This window comes from Quercus robur, chromosome 12, assembly GCF_932294415.1.
Source record: "Quercus robur chromosome 12, dhQueRobu3.1, whole genome shotgun sequence".
Taxonomy (NCBI): Eukaryota; Viridiplantae; Streptophyta; class Magnoliopsida; order Fagales; family Fagaceae; genus Quercus; species Quercus robur.
In genome coordinates, this window is record NC_065545.1 from 31,169,478 (window position 1) to 31,196,316 (window position 26,839).

The window sequence follows — 26,839 nt, forward strand, 5'->3', positions numbered from 1 at the left end:
AAATCTATATATATATATATATATATATATATTGTAAAATCATTATTCATTTTAACTTGTTTGGATTATAATATATTGCATTTAATTTTATTTCACAATTATAAAAAATAAAAACTGTCATATGATCTTGATGACATTTCATGTAACCATATCTCAAGTGTTGGAAAATTTAGACCTTGGTGGTTTATTATGCAGTGAATTAACACCTTATAGCAAAAATGTTATACTGCTTCAAAACCTTTGAACTTATCAATATATGGATGCCTTCATGGATGACGCACTTGTATTCACGTCCGAAACCTCCAACTGACTCCTAGAACCTCTTGAAGCTTTACTACACAGTAGTAGCACTAAGATAATACCGTGACTTTAGCCTTGGTCGGCAATCTCCAAGAATACCATATTTAGGTCTACTTCTTAAGCTCTAGTGTGATGGTGAAATAAAGAGAAAATAGGTTTTGAACTTTATTTGTGCAGCAAATCTCTCTCTCTCTCTCTCTCTCTCTCTCTCTCTCTCTCTCTCTCTCTCTCTCTCTCTCTCTCTCTCTCTCTCTCTCTCTCTCTCTCTCTCTCTCTCTCTCTCTCTCTCTCTCTCTCTCTCTCTCTCTCTCTCTCTCTCTCTCTCTCTCTCTCTCTCGGCCGACTCTAATGTGCCCTTATATAGTCTAGTAAATAGGGCACAAATTAATTAGGGTTGAAATAGAAGAATTACTAGGCCTTTTTAGAATCAAGTTGAGTGATTTTCAATCAATTAAGAATAATTCTCGATTGATGCATGCAAGTTAATTGTCAATCAATCGGAAGTTCTTGAACATTTGTCTAGAGTCTAGAAACTTTTCTTTCTTTGAGCTGAACTTGGGTCTTTATCTTAGACTTAAAAATACATATTTTAGCTCAATAAAACTTACGAAACTCTAATTATATATACAGAAGAGACCTAAGGAAAAATGCTAACTCAAATCAACCCAACATATGTTTGATGTGGGACTAGTAAATCTCAAGGAAAGCACTAGTCACATCTAAACTAATCAATCCAATGGGAGGCATTACATTTGTTAACATTAATTCATTGCATGTGTAATATCCTGAAAGAACTAATTTTTATATATTACATTCAGGGGTTCTCTTAATCATTTAAGTGGTTTAAGATTATCTTACTATTAAATACAATGTGAGATTAAATATACGACCATACATACTTGCACAACTAAAATTCAAAAGAGTACAAATCCACGCAGACTTAAATATTACACTAGACAAAGAAACTACATTTTATGTTAGTACAATGTAGGCATGCTTTCTTTCTTTCTTTTCTTTTTTTCTTTTTGATATAGTAGACATGCTTTCTTAAATCTTAAAGAATTGAAATAATTAAATATTGAAATCACTCCTCATAAAACAGAAATCAAAACTTCTTTTCTCATCACTCACGTACAAACTAAAAAATAAAAAATTGTTTGTTGACGCATTTTAGAAAATCATTCTTACTATATTAGGTAAACCCTCAAACATTCTCTCACATTTATTATCCAAGGTTCCTAAATTGTATCTTGTATTAATTAGTATATTAATTAGAGCTTAGGTGACTAAATTCATGCAGTCTGCACAATGTTACGATAATAATAATTAGCCAAAACTTCATAGATTTTATGACAACCACAAGATGAGCTCGTACGAAAAATCATACTTTAATTTAATCCCGTCCACACGTACTCCTATACACATTCGTGCAAATCTTAGCAAAACAGACCCTAAATGTAGTTTTAGTATCTTTGACACGGACAACATGCATATATACTAATACTGGTACGTACCATTATAGGCCATCTTCCACGTATTCATAATTCCAGATTGTTCGATTTTGCAGATCCAATTCTAGCTAGGTTAACTCATTGGCTAAATTCAGAATCCAATTTGGATGTATCGATCATGTCAATATTATTATATTCAATTCTACAATCTACAGTTTACTTTTAAAAAAAAAAAATTGATTCTACATGTAGAAAAGTCAAATTTTGCTAACCCTCCTGGTTGATTAAGACTAACATAGTAAAATCTCAGGGTTGCAGTAATATACGTGTCAATTAAGCAAATGTGCACACCATGCCAAAAAATTAAATTAATAATTCAAACACCTTGGCCTTACTATGTACGAAATTTCTACAATATGGTCAAGTTGTTAGATTTTAAAGTGTTGTATGGCTAGAATGGGGGTAGTTGATAATCCAATTTTCTTGTCATTGACTTGTATCTGTGGAGTGTAGGTGGGTATAGTTCAAATGTGGACCCTTTGCCCTCAATCTCACAATACCCAAGTTTCGCACTTCATTAGGTGTCTAAAAACAGAAGTCTCTCTGATCAATTTTCTACCCTTTATCTTTCACTTCTTAAATCAGTTGTTTATATATAACGAATCTTATCCAAGTTTTCCTTGCCTACCTTGATGTTATTCGCAGTGCCAGATGTTGAGCTCATAATATGGAAAAAAATTTATATGACTTGCAAGCCACTACAACGAATAATTTTTTATTTTTTTGTACGTATATTTTGAGTTTTGTCATTTGTGTTTTATATGGGAATTGTTAGGGAAAGCATAATTGCTATTGTTCTTCAATATGTTAAATGCAGTTTCACCTATAAAATGCACACTTGCTGTTTGCTCATGATCTCCCAACAATCCTATCAATGCAAACTGAACCACGTAGAAGTTCTCAGATCCCAAAACTTCACGTTGATAGATAACCTTACAAGATGGAGTAATTTATTAATTTTATGAACATGTTGTGTAACAAGGGAGCAAAGGGAGACATTGCTTGGAAGGGTAGAAAATTTGTCGGTATAAGCTCAACCAATCCGGTAGCACATGAGTTCTTGAATACCTCAACAATCGTATCTTTAACAACTTAACTGCTGCATTAATTACATGATTAAATTCAGCATTTTAGGACAATCAATAATTTATAATTATATCAGTCAGAAATCCTTATGTTGATCCCCTTCTCAACCTCTTCCTTGAGTTCTTATGAATTGAGTCCTACCATGATGAGACAGTTACTCCCACATCAGACAAGTCTCCTCCCTCTCCCTCAACTACGCCTATTTTAGATGTTGCCCTCTTGATCCTCATCTCTCCTATTAGGTAAGAACCCTGATGAGCCTCAAACCTTCTATGAGCCTTCCTTTAACCCTTTTGTGGGGAATTATCACGAAATTCCCAAACCTGTGAGAAACAAAATAAAGAAAACACACGTCAAAGAAAAATAATTATATGCACAAGACAGTATTTAAGTGGTTTGGCAATTTGCCTACGTCCACGAAGTTGCAGGGATATCACTATTATCAAGGAAGAAATACAAGTGCGGCAATACAGTTTTTCTCTCTCTCAAAAAACTACATCAAGAAACCCTAATCACCAAAACAACGGTTTCTATATCCTGCGTACAAGATTCACAATAGACTACAAAACAAGCCAAAAAAAATTTCAATGCTACAGCTTGAGCCTATCGGCCCAAGCCTCCACTCCATGGACTGAGCCTTAGAAAATCTCCCATTAAAAACCACGTAACATTATTTCGGGTTGGGTCATCATCCAGATCAAATACAACGAGGCTCCACAAAGCCCAACAAATCTCCCACTTGGAGACTAGTTCAATCACCAACATCAACCGCAATCCTCCAAAAACAATCCCTCATCCCTACAACTCACCCTCCTGTCCTCAAGTTAGAAGACCAACTGAAGCTGCATACAGCTTCAGCTTCTCAATAGTGACATCCTTAGTCAACATGTCTGCCGGGTTCTTAGATCCACAAATCTTCTCAAGTATTACCAACTTATCTTCAATAAGGTAACGAATAAAGTGGTATTTTGTCTGTATATGCTTCAACTTTGAATGAAAAGTTGAATTTTTAGCAAGAAAAATTGCACTCTGATTGTCATTGTGTAGAATGCCCATCTCCTGCTTCTTTTGTAATTAATTCATCTAAGAAGTCATGTAGCCAAATCATCTCCTTTCCAGCTTCAGTTGCTACAACATACTCAGCTTCTGTAATAGACAAATTAACAATCTTTTGTAGGTTTGAAACCCAGGATATAGTTGTACCACCCAGAGTAAAAACAAACTCAATAGTACTCTTTCTACTATCAATATCACCAGCAAAATCAGCATCTACATAACCCTGCAGTTTCAAACTTGCACCTATGACGCAAAGACATGCATCTGATGAACCCTTCAAATATCTCAGAATCCACTTGACTGTCTCCCAATGCTGCTTTCCAGGCCTACTCATGAATCTGCTCACAACTCCCACTGCATGTGTAATGTCTGGCCTTGTACACACCATAACATACATCAAGTTACCAATGGCTAAGGCATAGGGCACCTTGCTTATATGGTCCCTTTCTTCTTCTGTCTTTAGTGACTGTTCTTTGTTTAGTTTGAAATGACTACCCAAGGGTGCGTTCACTGGTTTAGCTTCATTCATGTGGAACCTGCTGAGAATTTTCTTCACATACTCTAACTGTGAAAGTTTCAATGTACCGTTAGCCTTGTCTCTAATGATTCTCATACCAAGGATTTGCTTTGCAGCTTCCAAATCCTTCATTGCAAACTATTTTGACAATTGCTTCTTTAGATTATTAATTTATCATCCACATACAACAGTAAAATGATGTAAGAATTGCCAAAGAACTTAATATAGCAACAGTGATCAGCTTCACATCTCTTGAACGCAATTCTATGCATAAAACTGTCAAATTTCTTGTACCACTGTCTTGGATCTTGTTTTAGGCCATACAAACTCTTTCTCAATTTGTGTACTAGATTTTCTGTCCATGAACAATGAACCCTTCTGGCTGAATCATGTAAATGTCTTCCTCTAAGTCACCATGAAGGAATGTCGTCTTTACATCTAACTGTTCAAGATGTAAATTTTCTGCAACCACCATTCCTAGTACCAGTCTGATTGTTGACATCTTCACAACTAGAGAAAATATTTCTAAATAGTCAATGCCCTTCTTCTGCTGGAACCCTTTGACAATTAATCTGGCCTTGTAACGCTTGTTACCATCATGCTCATTCTTTATTCTGTATACCCACTTGTTATGCAAAGCTTTCTTTCCTACTGGCAATTCAGTCAATTCCCATGTTTGATTCCCCAACAAGGAATCCATTTCATCCTTCATAGCTAACTCTCACTTGCTTGAATTTTCATCCTATAAGGCTTCTTCATAACACTATGACTCACCACCATCAGTCAACAAGAGATAATTTAGAGTGAGTGAATAACGTTGTGGAGGTCTAATGGTCCTGCATCTACGAACTTCAGCTACAGGTGTACTTTGATTTATCAGTGAATCTACATTCTCCTTATCTTCTTCACCCCTTTTCTGGACAGTACTTTCAATCAATTCATCTAAGTTGACAAACTCAGATTTCTTTTGATCTATCTTTGTAACATCTGACACTACCGTTGACCTGTCCTTGTACATAACCTGTTCATTGAATATCACATTTCTACTTCTGATGATTTTTCTATTTTATTCATTCCAAAACCGATAGCTAAATTTCTCATCGCCATAGTCAATGAAAAAACATATTTTAGACTTTGCATCAAATTTACTACGAGCAACAGAATCAATATGAACATAAAAAATACAACCAAAAACTTTTAAATGGGAAAACTTTACCTCTTTACCGCTCCAAACCTCTTCAGGAAGTCTAAACTCCATGGGAATTGATGGTCCTCGATTTATCAAGTAAGCTGCAGTACTAACAACATCAGCCCAGAAAGTTTTTGGTAATCCAGTATGTAACCTCATACTCCTAGCATGCTCATTGAAAGTTTTGTTAATGCACTCAGCCACACCGTTTTGCTGTGGTGTCCCAGGAATAGTCTTCTCCATCCTGATTCCATGTGCAACACAATACTCACTAAAACCTCCATCTATATACTCTCCTCTATTGTCTGACCTCAAACATTTTACTTTTAGACCTGTTTCTGTCTCAACCATAGCCTTCCACTTCTTAAAAGTCTCAAATACATCAGATTTATTTTTCAAAAAATAAATCCATACCTTTCTACTTGTGTCATCAATGAAAGTGATGTAATACCTTGAACCTCCAAGGGATACAACCGAAGAAGGCCCCCACAAATCAGTGTGTACTAACTCCAATTTTTTAGCCTTCAGTGTCCTGCCAGTTTTCAAGAAACTCATCTTTTTCTGCTTTCCTAAGATGCAGCTTTCACACATGTCAAAATCAACGAACTTCAATTCTGGTAGTTTCCCTTTTGACAGTAGCATCTTCATCCATTTCTCACTCTGTGACCAAGTTTGTGGTGCCATAGGCTTGTATCAGTACTTACTTCAGCAACTGCAATTGTGTCTCTTGGACTTGAGGTCATATATAAAGTACCAGTCTTCTTTCCATAGGCCAATACTCTAACTCCCTTTGTACCTTCCAAGTACCACCAACAAATAGTATTGCATGCCTTTGATCATCAAGTTGTCCAATAGAAATCAGATTCCTCCTCAGGTCAGGAAAATGTCGAACCTTCTCCAGCAACCAAACAGACCCATTGGGCAACAATATCCGGACGTCTCTCATACCTACAACATCCAAGGTTGTACCATCAACCAAATACACCTTACCAAAACCACCTGCAACATAGTTCTGTATGATTTCTAAGTGTGGAGTGGTATGAAACGAAGCTCCTAAGTCCAAAACCCAATCATCAAGTGGACTGTCTACTACAAGAAGTAATGCATCATGTACCTCTTCTGTTACAGCATTAGTAGAATCATCTTCATTCTTCTTCTTAGGACTTTTACCTTGCCTCCTAAAGTGACCCATTTTCCCACAGTTCCAGCATTGTACTTGTTGATTTGATCTAGATTTACTTATGTTCCAATTAAAATTTCTGGATTTTAATCTGCCTCAATTTGAATTTCTGTCATTACCTCTGCCTCTTGTCTCAAGGTTTAGGACAGAACCAGATCCTAAGGTTTCACCTACATCTTTTCTGCGAATCTTCTCAGCCAGAATTAAATCTCGTATTTCATTGTACTTCAGCTATTCCTTTCTTGTAGAATTTCTTACTATCATCCTCATTGCCTTCCAACTATTTGGCAAAAAAGCCAAAACAATCAATGCACAGATCACATCATCAAAATCAATTTCTACAGACGACAATTGATTTGTGATAGTGTTAAATTCGTTCGATGTTGTGCTATTGATGCATTCTTTGCCATCTTCAAATTGAACAGTTTCTTCACCAGATGCACCTTGTTGTTTGCTGATGGCTTTTCATACATACCAGACAAAACCTTCATCAGATCTACTGTGGTTTTCTCCTTTACAACATTGTGTGCAATAGACCTAGACAAAGTTAACCTAATGACTCCCAGTACCTGTTTGTCAAGAAGAGCCCATTCCTCATCTTTCATAGTTACAAATTTTTTCCCTAGAAGCGGTAGATGCAACTTCTTCCCATAAAGATAATCCTCGATTTGCATCCTCCAAAATCCAAAGTCTGTGTCATCGAACTTTTCTATTCCAGATGCCTTTCCTACTTCCTCTGTCATTGCTCCCACTCAAACCTAACCCTAAGCTCTAATACCAATTGTAGGGAATTAACACGAAATTCCCAAAACTGTGAGAAACAAAATAGAGAAAACACACGCCAAAGAAAAATAATTACACGCATAAGACAGTATTTACGTGGTTCGGCAATTTGCCTACGTCCACGGAGTTGCAGGGATTTCACTATTATCAGGGAAAAAATACAAGTGCGGTAGTACAATTTTTTTCTCTCTCAAAAAATTACATCAAGAAACCCTAATCACCAAAACAACGGTTTTTATATCATACGCATAGGATTCACAATTGGCTACAAAACTGGCCAAAAAAATTTCAGCGCTACGGCTTGGGCCGATTGGCCTATCAACCCAAGCCTCCGCTCCATGGACTAAGTCTCAGAAAATCTCCCATTAAAAACCACGCAACATTATTTCGAGTCAAGTCATCATCTGAATCAAATACAACTAGGCTCCACAAAGCCCAACACCTTTGTGACAACAGGTTTTGAAAAACATTTTGGATACATGTCTTAAGTTAAGGACTTGGGATTTGGTTGATCTGCTTGTCAGCAAATTCGCTACAAGTTGTAAGTGGGCGTACTAAATCAAGACTTGCTCAAATGACAGTCTTGATCACTACAAGACTCATTTGGTAACCAAGAAATTCATTCAAGATTATGAAATTGACTATAAGGAGTTATTTACCCCAATAACCAACCTTTCTCTATCCACCCTCTCATTGCAATCTCTACCTCCTATAATTGGTCATTATTTCAAATAAATGTAAAGAGTGTCTTCCTTAATGGAGAGATCACAGAGGAAGTTTAAGTATAACCACCTTTGGGATTCTCTCATCTTCCTCACAAAGTATGTCAACTATGCTAGGCTCTCTATGAACTTAAGCAAGCTCCATGAGTATTGTTTGCCAAGTTCAACTCTATCATCTCACATCATGGATTTTTGGCCCAATCCTATGATTCAGCTATAACATCTAACGTTCCATTCTCTTGTTATTTGTGGAAGACATAATTATCATAGTAATGATGTGCAAGGCAACAAGGATCTTAAGCACTTTATTGGTTGACACTTTGAGATGAAGGATCTAGGCTCCCTCAACTACTTTATTGGTCTTGAAGTTTCCTCTTCATCTAATATTTACTACCTTACTCAAGCCAAGTACACCTTTAACCTTATCTCTTGAGCTGGTATTAGAGATGGCAAGATTACTGATACACTCATCGATTACAACACTTGCTTGAACGCTCATGATAAATAACCTCTTCTACAAGCAACAAGTCAAGAGTCTTGTCTATCTAAATGTTAATCGACCAAACATCTCCTATGCAATTCAAATTGTTAGTTAGGGCTGTCTAGGCAACCCGGAAAACCAATCAACCTGACCAACCTGATGGAAACTGACCTGCCGCAACCCAATCTGACGCCTCCAGCGGTCGATGCCGGGTTTCAACCCTCTGAAACCAACTTCGGTGGGTCGAGTGTCAATTTCCTCTTCTAAAACCTACGCCTACCCGACCCGACCAATAAAACCCATTAAACTAAGGTTGAATCCACCCAGATCCAGCAATGATGAGGCCACCTCCATCTAGATCTAGCCACGTTTGTCCCTTCTCCACTAAGATTCAACCACTTTTGGCATAAATATGCTAAGATCCAGCCACGTTTGGCATAGATCTAACCTGATTCGACCAAGTTGATCTCTTCTCTGCTCAAATCCAGTGATATCGTGCTCTTCTTCGCTCAGTTCTGACGAAATTTTGCTCTCCTCTGCTTATATCGCCACCACCGCTACTCCTTAATCGGTTTCGCCCAAACCGACCAATCTTCTGCCTAAGCCTGATCCGACTCGACCCATGTTGATTGGCAATCAGTTGCGAGTCTTGTCATCTTCCACCCAACTTGAGTGGGTCAATTCCAGGTTGAGTCCAAAACCGACCCGAACCAACCCGTGGACAGCCCTATTGTTAGTCAATGCAAGACAACACCATGATTAACTCCTTTTGTCATTGTTTTCATAACCCTTTGATATTGAAGGGCATGTTATTTCATGGACTTCACTTCCTTTTCTAGTTGTCACTAACATTTCAAACTTACATCGGTACTAAATGCATATCCTTCCAGCACAAATTTTTGTTTTCTACTCAGTGAATCCCTAATATTATGGTGCAGCAAGTAGACTATAATTTCTTATTTTAGTACAAAAATAGAATATTGCATACTTGTAGACACCACTACCAAGCTGATGTCGTGGTAGCTATAAGAAAACAAACACATTGCTTTCTGAATGGGAAAGAAACTAAACATGTTAGCTTCTGAATGAAAGCCTCAAATCCACAAGAGATCCCTTGAATCCACAAGATGATAGGGTTCTGGAATCCACCAGAGAGAAATAGACAAAGTCTGTATGTTTTATAAATATGAAAATACTAAACTACCCTAAAGGCTACAATATATTTAAATAGTAAAAGAAACCCTAGGGCAGCTAAGAAAATGCCAAAAAACCCTAATCCACGCTAATCATGTAATTAGGTAGCAAAATAGTAATTTTTGCCAAAAATAGAAAAATTTAGATAATTGCAGAATTTGAAAATACTGTCTCTAAGAGACGTCCCAATCCAGACAGGACCTTATTCTGACTTTTAAACTAAAAGTTATTAAGGAAAAAAAATATTACTATAAATGGCAAAAACACTGTTTTTGGGGCCTTAACGAAAGAATTTGCCTAAATTAAGGCGACGCTCAAAAGACTCTCAAGTTTGGATCAAAATGCCATTTCCCTTTAACCTGCCAAATTTCATGCAATTCCAATACCGTCACCCCGATGGCCTCTATTGGCACCCCCCCCCCCCCCCCCCTCTTGATCTTGCGCCATGACTTTCGGCACCCTTGCTGCTCCAAAAAGGCCTGTACTGTCTATTCTACATCACAAGCTCCCTTGGCTGTGTTAGCTCCTACAAGACCCTGGAGTTGATTGTTCTACTACAATTTCAGTTCATGATGAAATCAAAGTGTCATTCAGATTGGCCACAATGATTTCTTCCTTAAGCTTACCAAGCATATTGAGATAGATAGATTGTCATTTCATTCGTCATCATCCACTTCAAAGTATACTGTTGTTTCAATCTATATTCTCATTGGATTAGTTAGCTAGCATCTTCAACAAACCTTCTTCACTAGGCCACTTCCATGACCTTGTCTCCAAACTCAAGTTGGTTTCTCATTCACCAATATAATTTTAGAGGAGGCTACAAGTTCAACGGCCAAAGCCCATTGTACTTTACTTGCACTTTACTCTTTTCACTTTTATGTCACTCATATGCCTTCTTATATAAAGACAGTCTCCTTATACAATTTATACAAAGTTTAATACGTATACTTTCAGTCTTTTTAGTTTAACAATTATATTAATAAGTTATTCTTTTCACTACTACCTATTTTGGGACTTGATCACTTAACCAATCACTCCACTCCAATATATAACTATCAAAGCAATATTATATTGGTTTGTCATGTATTGGCCCAACTAGGGTTCTTTGTTGTGATGCCTCAACTTGATTGGATATTGTTTAAGTGTGTGGTATGGGTATGTGTTGAGTTCTACATTGAGGATATACTAGATTGATTTATGCTTTATTAACAACTTCAAAAACCCTCCATTGTGACGAAACTAGTCTTTTAGAAGTATAGTGTAGATGTGGTCTTTTACTTGGGTCATTACAAATAATATCAAAAGTCGGCCCAATAACCCCATGTGGGCTCAAAGACAAAATCTCACAAAGTGGACCCTAATAAGGATGTCAAGAATTTAAGTGGAGAAGATTGTGATGTACCAGATTGAGTGGATGCTGTTTAAATGTATGTTGAGTCCTACATACATCAGGTATATGCTAGGTAGATTTAGATTTTATTAAAAGCTACTAAGAGCCTCCATTGTGACTAAAATGATCATATTGAGATATAGTTGCAAATGTCACTAATGATTTTCTTTGATTCTTTCCATTTATAATTGTACTTTATAATATATCAAAAATGTAGTCACTGGGGTTTTATCCATGAACGTAGGCCATTAGGTTAAATCACATAGCCCTCTTATATTCTTATTCTTTTTATCTTTCTCTTTGTTGCTTACACTCTCTCTATAATTTTTTTAAAAAAAAATTTCCTTTTAATTTTAACATGTTATGAGAGCATTCGTAACTATAACCAAAGATCTGCCTTCCCAAGTTCTCCCATGGATAAATTCAATTCCAGAACTATCATTTGTACACAAAGAATGTCAATGATCATGTGCCTTATTTCAAATATACTTTAACAAAAGTATACATGCATGGTATCAGTTCTTCAGACAAGCTCATTACTGTAACAAACATTGAAAGATAATACCGGTTCAATATTTTATTGATGACTCCTAGCTAGCAACCCACGTTTGTTTTGAGTTGCAATTTTATTTTGCGACACAAGGTTAATAACTTTAAACCTTTTTCATGTTTTAAAAACTATTTTAACTGTGTTATATGAAACGTCCCACTTTGTGTTGATAGCGAGCAGCCAAAGACCAAATCACATCATCATAACTCAAGCACCATCAAAGCACACCTCAAAGTGACTTGCTAGCTACCAAATAGAAATTAACAAAACGTTGAGACAACTATTCTCCACAACATTTGAATTACATACTTTTATGATGTAGTCAAATTTAAAAGTCCTTAAAGCATCTAATCACGTCACTAGAGAGTAATGCAGTCGTCATTAAGGAATACATTAATAAACAACAGAAAATGCCAAACGAAAGCTTGTCAAAGACAGAAAAGCCATTGAGGTCCAAGCCAAAATTAAAGTTTTCAGAAATGACCAAATGAGATTAGCAAATGAGAATAGTATTAAGCGAATCTCGTGCACCATCTTGAGAAGTCTCAGTCTGCTTAAACATTTAAGCATTCCATTAGAAGTGAGACCACTTTATTAGGAATTGAGAGGTCCAAACAATCAACACCGTAATTAGTGGTCTAAAAGGATTAGACATCTGAAGGATAGAATATCATGATATATGGGATGATGCCCAGATTTTGTTCCTTTTTGTCCTACAAAACACATCAAAGGTAGAATAAATGTCTAATGAAGATAAAAGAGTTGGTAGGAAAGCTGGAATGTAATTTAGTTTGATGTCTATTTGTTAATTGTGGACCTAAAATTCCTAATCAAACATGACCAAGCAAGAAGCTAAGGTTATTGATATAGACTCTAGGAGAGTGCTTATACTTTCTGTATGTACCTTAATGAGAAAGATACAATGTATACTCTCATTTTATTTGGCTGGATTCATTGGTATGGAAATGTTACTTCTCCTTTTCCTGATCAGAAAACGATAATAAACTACATGATATATAGATGTAAACCCTCCCCCACAAACATATATGACACCCACGAAAGCAAAATTTGATCTCACAGCTTTTTTTATATTTATCTTATTAAGTCATGGTTTAAGTTTTGGTCGTGCTCATAAGTGATCACAGAACTTAATGCTGAGCTCGATATCTCACCTACGGGGTTGATTTGAATTAAAATAATGAATTCATGAATAAAGCACTATTGGTTGAAATTAGCAATTCTTTCAAATCAAAGATGACGAATCATTGGTGGGCAACTCCCTAAACAATGACTAGTCCATCTCCTTGCCTGGCCGACTGGAGAAAAATATCAACATCATAAAGTTAAATTTGAGGTCTGAAAATGGACTGTTCAAAATCACCCAAGGTTAGCAATTTAGCTTAAGCAGTACGGGGAGGAGCTTTGCTTTGGTACTACGGACCTCCTTGAATTTGAGAACGTCTACACTTTACAGTACCTAAAATTGACATTTTTCAGCCAAATGAACGGATATGTCTATTCTTGTATTATTTTTTTCCGGTAAAAGAAAAGCATTTTCCAAAAAGGGGAGATGACTGGTAGAATCGTGAGAAAAACTGTACTTTCCTACCCAACATTATGAATTTATGACATATCACTCGACGCTTTTCTTGACTACCAAACCTATTATAATGCCAAGAGCCTTATTATAATTCAATTAATACTTCCTAATGTTCAAAATGAAGACATCTACGGCTTAAATTTCCATTTCTCCAACTAAAAAAAAACACGTATCATCATAGGTTGTATGTAGGCTATCCAAAATTTCAACCCACCCAATCCATTTGGGCAGATCCAACCCATTTCACCCGGTTTTGCTCATTGGGTTAGTCAGAAGCAAGTCTATCATCCATAGAGTTGGTCTTTTTGGGTCGAACATTGGTTCTTGTCCCTCCAACCCACCAAACGAATCTTTCCCCTATCCAGCTCTACCAACGAATCCTCCATCTACAACCTCAAAGAGCAACCTAGCAATCCAATAGCCTCTGCAGCTCACATCCTCCATCTACAACCTCAAAGAGCCAACCTAGCAATCCAATATATAGATTTAGAAATACTACAAGTGTTATCACATAATTAAGCCTTACAAACTAATATGTCACCAAGCATAAAGTGTAATTTAAACATTTACTTTTATATTGTTAAAGTGACACCAATTTGTTTTACTTAGTAATTTTGCCAATTTGGTAAAAGTTTTGACATTTTCCATGGATGAAACTCACTCAAATTGAAAAGAGTATAAGTGATCTATTTTCTCTTTTTTGTTAGGTAAATCATTGTTAAAGGAAAGTACGTGAGTTGAAAACCCACATAAGACACAACAAACATTACAAAGGATATCGATACCACTAAACTATTACTTTAACCTTGTATGAGTGTCCGTCAGATGTCACAATGATAGGTACATGAACATTTTCTTGTCAAAAAATGATTCTTTAGGGTCACTACATTTCTTGACCAGCTCAACAACACACTAGCCTTCATAGTTCATACAACAACCCTTGAATGGAGCAATAGTGCAGTACACCGCTGCCATATTTTAGGACCACCACTTGGTCCCCCTCGAATACTTTTAGGTTCATAACATTGTCGACTAGCGCAGCAAGTCAACACCATTCTTGGAACTTCATACTTTAGTACTTGATTGAAACTTGAAAGGATAGTGTGTTTGAGGATGACCTCAATGGGGTGTATATAGATAGTCCGCCTGTGGACATGATTGATGTGTTTGAGGATGACCTCAATGGGGTGTATATAGATAGGTTATGCCCTGCCCCTTTTGTTTTGTCCTAGTTTCTTTTTTGAATGAATCGCCGTTTAATAAAAAATAAAAATAAATAAAAAATAAATAAAAAATAAACTTGAAAGGATATACCACGGCCGCCACACATGTACTAGAGATATGAGTTGATCTTATAGAACCACAGTTTCACAACGTGAGAAACTTTTTTTTTTTTTTTTTTTTGAAACAAAAATACACACACAAGAGAAAGAGAATGGGTTTCTAACACAAAAGTATATCACAACTCCACTCATATTTTCACAATTAATGTGTGAAACTAATATACTGCAATAAATAAGTTTTATAATACCGTCCTGTAAATTACTTTTACTGTATATGCAATTCAGCACCCAATAAAAATTGATGCTCACACCTTTATTATTTATAACAGTAAGATTTTGTTGTACTTTATGTCATTAAATAAACATTTTTTTGTCAAAAATCTTATAACTCAACTGACATTTTCTAGTATCCAAGATTTAAGACTCCTCACACCTAACTATCAAATTAAAAATAAATAAATAAGCATATCTTATACTACAACTATACTGTGGATAATTGAGTGAAAGTTATATATTTAACACCTATTTATATTTTTTTTTAAATATTCTATGACTATAATATACTTTTTACCCTTAAGTTTGGGGTTGTATTCATTTTAGCCCTTTAAGTTTCAATTTTTTTATTTTGAACCTTTATGTTTGATTTTGTTTCTATATTGAGCATTAATAATCAAATTACAAACAAAGATGTTTGCTAAACACGTATTTGACACTTAACAATCATTTTATCATTCTTCTAAAAACAAACAATCATATTATTAACGAAGATAGATGGCATGCAGTACTTCATAAGACAACTTGCTCGCAATATGTGCTTGAATACTATTCTTTGAGACTATTTTATAAGATAATTTTTTCCCATGTTTGCCAATATAGCATCAATATATATATATATATATATATATGTTAATCCAATGTAATTTATTAATATATCTAAAACTTATTTAATTATTAGATTTTTAGAATACATAATAATAATAATAAATCAATATTTTTTTTATAATTCCATATTACAATAAAAAAAAAATAAGGACAATGAACATATTTAGCATATATAAAACATAAGCTTTTAAGTAACTCTTAAACAAAGTAATTCTTAATCTTTAATCATCTTCATATTTAAAAAGAACAATAATGAACGATCGTATAACCCAATAATAGTTTCAACAAAATATTAATCCTAAGTTATTAGTATGTTGTGATTGATAATTTGATATAACTTGCACCTAACCAAACACACAAATATACATAAATTTTTTTTTTCTATTTTTTTTCCACCACCATCTTCATATCAACGCATTTCATATTGAAAAAAGCTGAACTCCAAACTAGTTTAAAATTATTTTCTTCCAACCCATTATGTGACAATTGAAAAGGTCATCTATGTATAATTTCTAGTCTCAAGACTTTTTTAATAAGTCACAATTACTTGATTGAATAATATACACAAATAGCCTTTATAAATTGCTCACTACATAATGGGTTGGAGGTTTAGAGCTAATTTTGGCCTTCTATATTAACGGCAAGAAGAGCCATTGGCAGAACACCCCAGTCCAAAGAGTTGATATCCACTATATACATATGAGGCCCACGTATTTTGAAAGAGAAGCTACGTTGCATCTAATCGTTCCATAAGGTAATTTTCTCAATCCCGAAGCCCTCACAGTTTGATCTATGAATTTTGATTTAAAATAAAATTTTAATGAAAAAAAAAAAAAAAAAAAACCGAAAATACACTTTTGGTCCCTACATTTTTGGCCAATTCTTATTTTGGTCCCTATTTTGATTTTACTACTACTCCAGTCCCTAAAAATAGAAAATCAGTTCTATTTTGGTCCTTGCCATGAACCCACTAATAAAAAGTTCCTACTTGGCAGACGAAGTATCCTATTTGCACAGTAAATGCTAAGGTGGCTAATAAAATATTTTAGTTGGCATTTTTTAAATGACACGCCAGCATTTTAATTTATATATAAAAAAAATTTAAAAAGCCACTTCAGAAAATTTATAATAAAAAAAGAAATTAAAATTTAAAAAAAAAACCTTAAATCTAATTTAATTAAAATTATTTCTTAAAAAACGAAAATCATTATCTTTTTAATTCTTTTTCTTTAACTTCATCAGTCATCAGATTTTAAAACAATCTCTACACTTTCTCTATCTCTAATTCTCTCTCTCTCTCTCTCTCTCTCTCTCTCTCTCTCTCTCTCTCTCTACAAGGACAAAATCTCTCTCTGATCTCAAATTCTCTCTCTCCATTGTAGCTCCATGGCCAAAGCTCACAAGCTCGACCTTCTTCTCCACCCCACACCTCCAATCTGACCCAAACTCTCTCTAATCTCAAAATCTCATCTCCACTCAAAACCTTACACCCAATCTCGACCAACAGAGAGCAAATCAACACGCTAATCTTTGAGGTTTTGATCATAGAGGCCATAGGGTCTTGATGTGGAGAAAACAATGGGAAAAATTTGGAGTCTTTTGCTGGTGGGTGTTATGAAACATAGATCGGTGGTTGATTAGCGACTGTGGTGTTGTGAACCCCAGGTGGTGGCAGTTGTGGATTGGTTTGGATTCGCTGGTTGTGGTGGGTTTGTTGTTGGTGTGGGTTGATTGGTTTGTTTGTGTTTGGTCTCTCTTTGGTCAGTTGGGTCTGTTGATGATTTTGGCTTAGGTTGATAGGATTGGGTTTTCTCTAAGGTTTGTAGTGGATCTGACGGTGCTGGGCAATTAGTTTGTGTTGAATTTGACTATTTGGGTTTTCTCTAAGGTTTGATGAATTTGGGCAACTGGAATGTGTTGATAGTTCTGGGTGATTGTGATGAATTTGGGTTGATTTAGGTTTGATGATTGAATTGGGTTCTTTGTTCTTCATTCTTCCTGTTGGTATTTAATTTAATTTTTTCTTCTTTTTTCCGTTTGTAATCTTGTGATCTGGACTTAAGTTCTTGGTTGCTGGATTTGATCTGAAAAGAACAAAAAGAACAAGTTGTAATGTTCTTACGAAAAATAATAAATAGTAACAAAAAAATTTTGAATTATATTAGATTTAATGTTTTTTAAAATAAATTTTCTAACCTAGCTTTTTTTTTAATTAAAATGCTACCGTGTCATTTAAAATTGCCAACTAAAATATTTTATTATTATTTTATTAGCTACCTCAGTATGTATTGTGCAAATAGAACACTCCGTCTGCCACATAAAAGCCACGTAGAATTTTTCTGTTAGTGGATTGACGGCAAGAACCAAAATAAAATTGATTTTCTGTTTTTAAGGACTAGAATAGTAGCAAAATCAAAATGGAATAGTAACAAAATCAAAATCCGGACCAAAATAAAAATTGGCCTAAAATGGAAAGACCAAAAGTGTATTTTCACCAAAAATAAAAAGAGAAGAAACATATTATGGGAATAGCCGAATTTGGGCCCTCTATTAGGCCCAGAGAGGTCCAAGCTTCGGCCGGGCTGGACATGGGCGACTGACTAAATGTCATTGCATGGAATCAGCCCTGCCCATTAAGTCATTTCCATCTAAAAGAAATGTTGACCTAAAAAGGGAAGCTACATAGTCTGTCCAACATGTATATTCTTACACACTAACAGTATACATTTCTCTGTGCATACAGCCCTATAACAACATAACAGAAGTCAGATCATCAAAATCAACATTCTATTAAACCATTTTTTTTTAAATCCAAAAACCACCAAATTTTATTATTCATGATTTCACCTAAGTGTTAACACGTTAAATTACAGAAACCTGATCATCCACATACATCATCCCCCAATAGTAAAAAATCTTTCACTTTGGTCCTCCAAATTTGTTCATCATCTTTGCAATTACAGGAGCCACCTTGGGATTTGCTTGATGCTTCGCAAGATTAGCAGGGTCCTTCATTACTGCAAATCATAAGCCAAGAACAGGAGAGAGGACAGTCAGACCATATAAAGCGTTGTGGCCGATGTGCACATATACCATCATTCTGAGGGCAGCGGTTAGTCTTAAGAATATCAATGATGCAAAATCTAGTAGGTTTCTCACACAAAAACAGAATGAAAAAATTTGCCCTTTAATGAGCATATTTTGACAAAATTCAATGCACAATGTTATGCTCAAAAGAAAGTAGTATTATATGAAAATTAATTCAGCTGGAAATTAAGAAAATAAGATTTTTAGAAACTCAATATTTAAATCATGATGACAAAAGAGATACAATATGAAAAGATTAAAAGCACATGTATAATATAATGTCAGCGCACAGAAAATTTAAAACTTAGTCATCTAACTAAATCCTATTTTGACTGTAATTCCACACTTGTATAGGCCATACATTTGATCAGACCATTCGACATCATGCCTCATTTCATAAACATAATTCCTTGTTGCTTTCTCTGAGCAACTTCAGGTTTCTTTGTCTCTTCTTTGTTTTGTTTTTTTTTTTTTTTTTTTGGCAGGAGAGAATGTTTTCAAGAGATATACCAACTCATTGCTATGCTGTCTTTTTTGTAATAACCATTATTAACCAACCAAAATAAGCTGATCTACTGTTATCTTATCAACTTCAAATATGTCATGCAATGTATCAATATCTAATTATATTAGTTTTGTATATCATCCAACTAAAACCACTTTCTTCCTACAACTTCCCCAACGAACAACTGATGATGGCACTTACCCAAAAAAAAAAAAAAAAAAAAAAAAGAACCAAGGCCAGCACACAAAAGAAAGAAGGATTTCTTTTCTCAAGCTACATGAAATCTCTCACAAAAGAATTCTATCATCTCACTAATGAGGTGGCCTTAGCATTCACTCCCTACCATCCGTGGCATTATACCATACACATTGCAAAGGCAAAACTGAGGCAAACTCAAGTCTGATTTCACCTACTAAGCAAAAGTTCTAGTTAAATTTCATCATGATTAGAGTGGTGACTTTAAAAGCTTCTTATCACTCCATAGTGTATTACCATGCACGTTTTCTTTTAGGTTTTGAGAAGGAATTTTCATATTTGTATCTTATTGGAATTCAAGCTATGCAAATTAGGACTTCTATTTATTTTCATGTTGATCGTAATTAGGTGGAAAGGGTTACTGTGGTGGTGTTATTCTGCCCATTTCCAATCTTCCCAATTACAGTCTTGTTTCTTTCATTTAAAGTGCCAACCAGGACACAACCCATGCACACATATACTATACAAAAGAACTGAGCCCCCAAAAAGCTAGCAAGGGCTTACGCTTACAGTAAAGGAAGGAAAGAGTAGGGGTGATGCACTTGCATTGTAACTGAAAAAACGTGTATCAATTGGTAGCAGACGCTTGAGATATTAATGGATAAAATCATCAGGGAAAATCAGAATAACTTAAATAGACTAGAATCTAAATCTATTTGATCCAGCTCTTTTTAAAAGGTTATATATATACACACACTAGTTTTGAAGCACGTGTTAGCCAGTAAAAAGATTACAATTATGGATAGATATAGAATTTGTTTATAGTTATTTAATTATTGGATTGCCTAGAAATTATACTATTAAATGTTTCAAAATATTCACATATCAATACTTTAGCCCTATTCCCATCACTTTTCTCGTAAATGCTATTTTTTATATTTTACTGTCAAAGATCACATACATAAAAAAATAAATAAAAAATGTAGTATTTGTTATATTAAGTAGATAATATAATTTTTTATGCTATATTTATGTCAAAATATAAATACAGGAAAAAAAAATTTATATAAATTAACTATAATAATAACATAGATCACATTAGACTTTATACAAAAAAGAGCTTCAATATCACAAGTGTAGTTTATAAAGATGAGTATATATTGTATACAAAAAGAGGTCTAAAAAAAATGAATGTATCCATATCTACACCTTTGATCTACAAAAGGGAAGACAAGTTGATACATAATTGGAGTAATAATTATGTCTCTGTCTGTCTTCCATGATCTTCAAAATTTTGTTTTTTTTTTCTGATCTCTAGTGAAGTTTTCAAACACATATACATATTAATTTCCTTCTTTCTTTTCTTTCTCTATCAATTTGGTCATGGCTGATTTTTTTTTTTTTTTCCCTTATCTCTGACCTGAATCCTATGTTTGTGTTCATCCATGGAGAGAAGTCTAACTATTGTGTTCGTGTCCATCAATAGAGTAGGTGGCTGACCAAAAAGGCTAACAAAGGGATAAGATCAAACAAAATAGAAGCAAAAGACAAAACAAACCCTTTCAGCCTGCTTGTATATTAAGGGTAAAAAAGTCAAGAAGGTGCTGGACAAAGTTGGTCAAAAAAAAAAAAGGTGCTGAAACAATAAACAAATAGCAGACAAGGTGCTCGACAAAGCACTATTCACAGGTGCATTCGAGCTATTTAATATAGGTAATAGATATATATATAAGTTAAATCTATTCAACCCAAGATGGGGGGGGGGGGGGGGGGGGAATCTGACGAAGGACTAAAAATAACCACATCAAGAAAAAAGAGAAATAAACATAGTGAAATAAATAAAAAATAAACATGATAGTAGAAAAAGTACCATCTTGAAGAGCAGCCATGACTTCTGGATCACTAAATGCTGCCATCAGTTCAGGGTCCTACACACAAAATATGAAAAGCAAATACACATCAAACACCCATTGTATAAACACATTTTTAATTTAAATACTCAATTATGTAATATAACCCTCTGGTAGAGTACAAAGGACATCTGTGGTACACAGCTCTTCACATTACCTGCTTTTCAGTGGTGGTGCAAAAGATGTAATTGCAATAAACACTAAGCTTTTCACATATACAACTCACTACTTAGCTAGAAAGCATCAATAATACTCATAAGAAAGATGTTAAAAGAATCAAATAAACAAAAATCATAAGGTACATATTGGGGTGGGGGGGGGGGGGGAGAGAATTTAGCAAGTCCCATGAAACTTACATTCAATATTTTGCTAAAATCAACATTTCCAGGCACACCACCAGGCATGCCTCCAGGCATGCCACCTGGGAAACCTCCAGGCATGCCTCCTGGAAAGCCTCCAGGCATGCCTCCAGGCATACCTCCGGGGAAGCCTCCAGGCATCCCACCTGGAAACCCGCCTGGCATGCCTCCAGGTTTACTGGAAGATGACTGCTCTTGCTTCTTGGCCTTCTCATATGCAGCCTTCAACAGAATGCACAAGAAAATTCTCAGTTTTGTAGCAAAAGAATATCTGGATAAATTTGTTAGAAGCTAAACATTAAAAAAAAAAAAGGCTACCTGAGCTTCAGCACGACGACGTTGTCTTTCACGTTCAATCTTTCTCTCCTCTCTTTCCTTGTGCAGCCTTTCATACTTCCGACGGTGTTCCTCAATCCTGTGTGCATTTGGTTCAACCTAGACAGTGCAGAAGTTGCAATGAGATGCCAGAGAGAGAGAGAGAGAGAGAAAGAGATGCCTAAATAAGTAAACATTTATGCAATAACTCTACTGCACTGTTTCAGCCAAAACAAAAACTTTATCATACAGGCATTTTTAGCCATGCCAATTATGCCAACATATATGCATCGGCAAATAGTTATAGCATCTCAAATACATTTAATACAATATGTCTCATTCGGAAAAACAATTTGCACTTTCTAGGTGCGTTAAATATTAACTTCATTGTTCAATAGGCAACACAAAGCAGCTCATAAACCAAAACATAGTCAGCTACAGATAAGACAGTTTCTCAATCTTCGTCCAAGATAAAATGAAAATTGTAAGGAAGTTCAATTTTTATGTTAATATAAGGTGTTAGGAAACCCTTCTTTGAAGGAAAAGAAAATGTTGGCTTTCTATCAAACCAATGTCATATAGGTAAGCAGGCAAGATATCCAGACAGGCCCAACAGTGGATTAGATAAATGAGCAATTCACTATAGTTGCTATGAAAAAAATTATACATAAACAATACATATGTTTATTTAATTGCATCTAAGAACATTAACAATAACAATAGGATCTCATTTACAATCTTTTACTTCCCAAGGAAAAAAATGATTTTCTATCATGGCCTAGAAGAGAATATTAATTTATTGCAAAGATATAAGCATATATTCTACACAAATATTTTTAACTCTTCCAACTTAAGTCGAAAGTCTAAGTGTACCTCATTAACACAATACGATATAATATACAGTACAAAAAGTCAAAAACCACACATACTGATACCAAAATATCCACATGAACACTTATTTAAATCACACACACACACACAGAAGCAACCTTCTTAAGAACAGCTTTGATTTCATCATCGTAATCTATTGTTGATGCTAGGTGAAGATCCTTAGCAGCCTCTTCCCAATGACCAAGCATTGATCGTGCAATGCCACGGGACTTGTAGCCTTTAGCAGAATCTGGGTTAATCTGCAATTAAAATTATGCAAAAAATGTCAAACTCACCTTCTTAGAACATCATATTGCACATTGCAACTAGCTCTAGAACACACAGGTTTGAATATGTAGGCTTCACTTAGCACATAAACTTGAATAATTCAAAATTAAAATCACGCCATAAATCCTAATAGAAAAAACTGTGCATCCAACCATGCATCACTAGATGTATTAATCAGAATGCCAGTACCAAGAAAAAAACAATCATCTTCCTGGTCCACAGAACCTGATGCACACCATTTTTTCTTTTTTTAAGTCCCTATTCACAACATATGAGGAAAACAAAACCAACCTCCAAAGCTGCATTGGCATCTCGTATAGCTGCATTTGGTTTCTTCATCTTGATATAGACACTAGCTGTTAAAAAAATTTATACACAACCCAATTATTAACCTTTCGGAAACCAAAAAAGCCAAGTTACAATTGGGACCTAGTAACTGCTTCTCTTGCCCAATTAGACCTAGTAGATATTGATGTGGGACCCAACACATAACCCCCAACAACACAAACTTATTCAATCAAATCCACATAATCCAGAACATCACAAAAAAGTAACTCACAAATTTAAACAAAATCCAAAAACCTTACCTCTCGTCCCATACATAATAGCTGAAGTCGGATTGAGCAAAATCGCCTCTGTGAGATTCTCAATCGCTTCCTCCAACTTACCTAAATTTCACAAAACCACACCATTCACAAAATGCCTCACTACATTACATAAATGAAAAATTATACATTTTCACAATATACACATCTATATCAATGTCAAACTTAATTCTATACCTTCAGAAATGGCTTCCATGGCTTTGGCCTTAGCTAACTGCGAGGCATCGCGGCTCTCTTCAGTGACCTCGATCGATGGATCTCCCATCTTCAAATTACCAGATCCTCCATCAATACAATTATACAGATAGAAATGCAAAATTCGATTGAAATAGAAAAAAAGAAAGCACCTTTTGTGCAGGATCATTGTCAGCCTCAACAATCTCGCCCTCAAGCTCAACATCAGACTCGATTATCTCGTCCTCCTCGTCTGCCTCATCGTCGGCATTTCCTTTCCCGGCATCCATGTCCTCGTCGCTCTCCTCCACCACATAGCTCCTCTGCAATCGCATTCATGAAAACACGCATACATATAGCTATATATATAAATACATAATTTGTGCGCGTGATAAACCCTAGAAAGCACAGAGAGAGTACAGATTTGGAGTCGCTGTGGTCATCCGCAGAGGAAGGAATCTTAGCGCCGAGACTGCAAAACGGGATCGTTTTGGTATATTAAAAATAGGGGATTGAAATTAGAAACTATAGAGTGAGGTCTGTATTGATGAAAATTGAGATACATACCTGTCGAGGTAGTCGCGGAAGAAAGAGAGAGAAGGATCGTTGAGAAGGGAGGGATTGGACTTGCACTGCTCGATGAATTGCTTCAACTGGTTCAGTTTCGCCGCCTCCATTTCTCTCTTACTCTGTGTGATTGTGTGTGAGAGAGAGAGTAAATGAGGAAGTTACAATAGAGAGGGTTTAGGAATTGATTCGATTCGGATTCGGATTTGGAGGGTTACTTTTGTCTCACTGCTTTTCTTTCGGTTTTCTTTTTCTTTTCTATGTAAACGGAAAAGCGGCAGCAAGACTTATAAGTAGGTCCTTCTAGACTAGACTAGACTTCTACTACTCTGTATTAGCGGCACACACTTTCGCACATAGACTGAGCTGTTCTACGTGACAAACCATGTGCGGTGGAAAAAAAAAATGGTAAGTTTTGTTATAGTAACAAGTGGTTAATATTTTTTCAAAAAAAAAATTAATCATAATCTATCACCTAAGAAAATTATGAAAAAGTGTATGTAAAATATGTGATTCTATCATCTTTGATTTTTTGTTTTTTTTAAAGAGCTAATATAGCTAATTTACTTTAATCTTTTTTTATAGCAAAACCAATTTTAAATAGAATTCTATCATTTTTAATATTGAAAAAAAAAACTTTCATGCAAATACAACTGTAACAAGTATTATTAATACTATAAACTGCAGATGCAATTGGAAAAAATCAAGTCCTTTTTTATATTAGTATGTGTGATGGGCCTTTTGTAATGTTAGGTTGGGTTGTCTCCTGTCGTACTGGGCCCAAGTGTTTTGGATTAGAGAGTTGGGACCGATCCAATTGTAACCCACCTTAATCCGGCTTGTGCACAAACTATGTCCATTTTGCTAGAGCTTTTGATCATATGCCCATGATAGGTGAAGTTGCTATGGGAAAATTATGGCAGACAGATGTAATAAAGATAACAAAAGAAATGTGTTCACTATTTAGACAGAAAAAACAAAGGGGAGCGACAAAAGACGCCCCGTACATAAATAGCAGAAAATGAGTGGAGAAGAAATAGTAATGAGTTTGTTAAATCAAAGAGGGAAATATCAGTCTGTTGTGCCAAATCATATTACAGGGCTGAAACCAAAAAGGGAATCATTTCCTCAATGCAAATAATCTCCCTTGAAAGAAATTAATTACTTTGAGGGAACGAGGCTAAATGGCCTATGCCCCCTGAAGAGTCTTTTGCCTTTAGCAGAAAGAAGGGCTTTAGAGGGAGAGAGATGATCAACTTATTGGTGCATGCTTGTCATTCTATGTTTTCTATTTTTTCATTATTTCTTTCTAATTCTTCCTTTCTTTTCTTTTCGTTTTCTTTCTCAGTGTTTGTTTATTTGTTGCGATTCTCTCCTAGAGGTTACTATTATTGTGTTCCTTTTTCTGCTGTGCACGCCAAGAGCCCTTTATATAATGCTTGCCCTGATCGGATTTTACCATTTTAGCCTTTAACTACCTTTGTCTGGTTTGGGTATACTTACTGACCACCACCAGTGGCGGAGCCAGGAATTTATCTTTAGAGGGGCCATATGTAATTTTTTTTTTTTTTTTTTTTTTGTGTATATGAAATGTAAAATAGTAATATACAATATTTCATAACTCAATTTTTTCCCTTTTATTTGTTGAGATAATTGTTAAAATACCTATATGTTCATTTTAAAGATAATGAATGTTTAATTATTGTAATTTGTTTACACATATATTTATAGATTGTATTTTATTTAAATGAAAATTATATTTACTTTTAAAATTTCTTAAATATGTATGTATATTATTAGGTATGGACCAAAATAATAAGGTTATTTAAAAATTATCAAATTATTTAAGATATTTTCAAAAAAATTAATTAATTTTTTCAAAAATTTTGGGAGGGCCCAGGCCCCCCTTGGTCATCAAGTGGCTCCGCCACTGACCACCACTGATTTATCATTCATCCAGCCACCACCACTTACCTGTGCTGGCTGTGCTACCAGACAAAGAAAATTATTTTGTTTATTTGTTTGTCGTGGTACTCTTACCTATTACAGTGTGGGTACCCTCTCTCTTCCTATCCCTCATAGCATGCACCTAATGGTTCCAACTCATCCTTACTTCTTTTGGGCTGTATGTCATCACAGCAGGACATTTCCCCCAAAAAAGCCTGAGCAAGAACCCCATAATAGGTTTTCCCCTCTCCCCACTGCTAGACCATGCTCTCTTACCTCTAACTCATGAC

General features: G+C 35.2%; 1 protein-coding gene across 1 annotated transcript; it reads right to left on the bottom strand.

The window, feature by feature from the left end:
* Window positions 1–18,497: 18,497 nt before the first annotated feature.
* Window positions 18,498–24,876, bottom strand: LOC126710623 (FAM10 family protein At4g22670). Its single transcript, XM_050411184.1, has 11 exons — window positions 24,603–24,876; window positions 24,456–24,507; window positions 24,209–24,358; window positions 24,039–24,126; window positions 23,844–23,924; window positions 23,548–23,612; window positions 23,088–23,228; window positions 22,102–22,218; window positions 21,781–22,005; window positions 21,385–21,442; window positions 18,498–18,744 (listed from the first exon to the last, which is right to left on the bottom strand). Exons 1-11 carry the CDS (start codon window positions 24,710–24,712, stop codon window positions 18,647–18,649), a joined length of 1,185 nt encoding a protein of 394 aa, XP_050267141.1. The 5' UTR covers window positions 24,713–24,876; the 3' UTR covers window positions 18,498–18,646.
* Window positions 24,877–26,839: the final 1,963 nt, after the last annotated feature.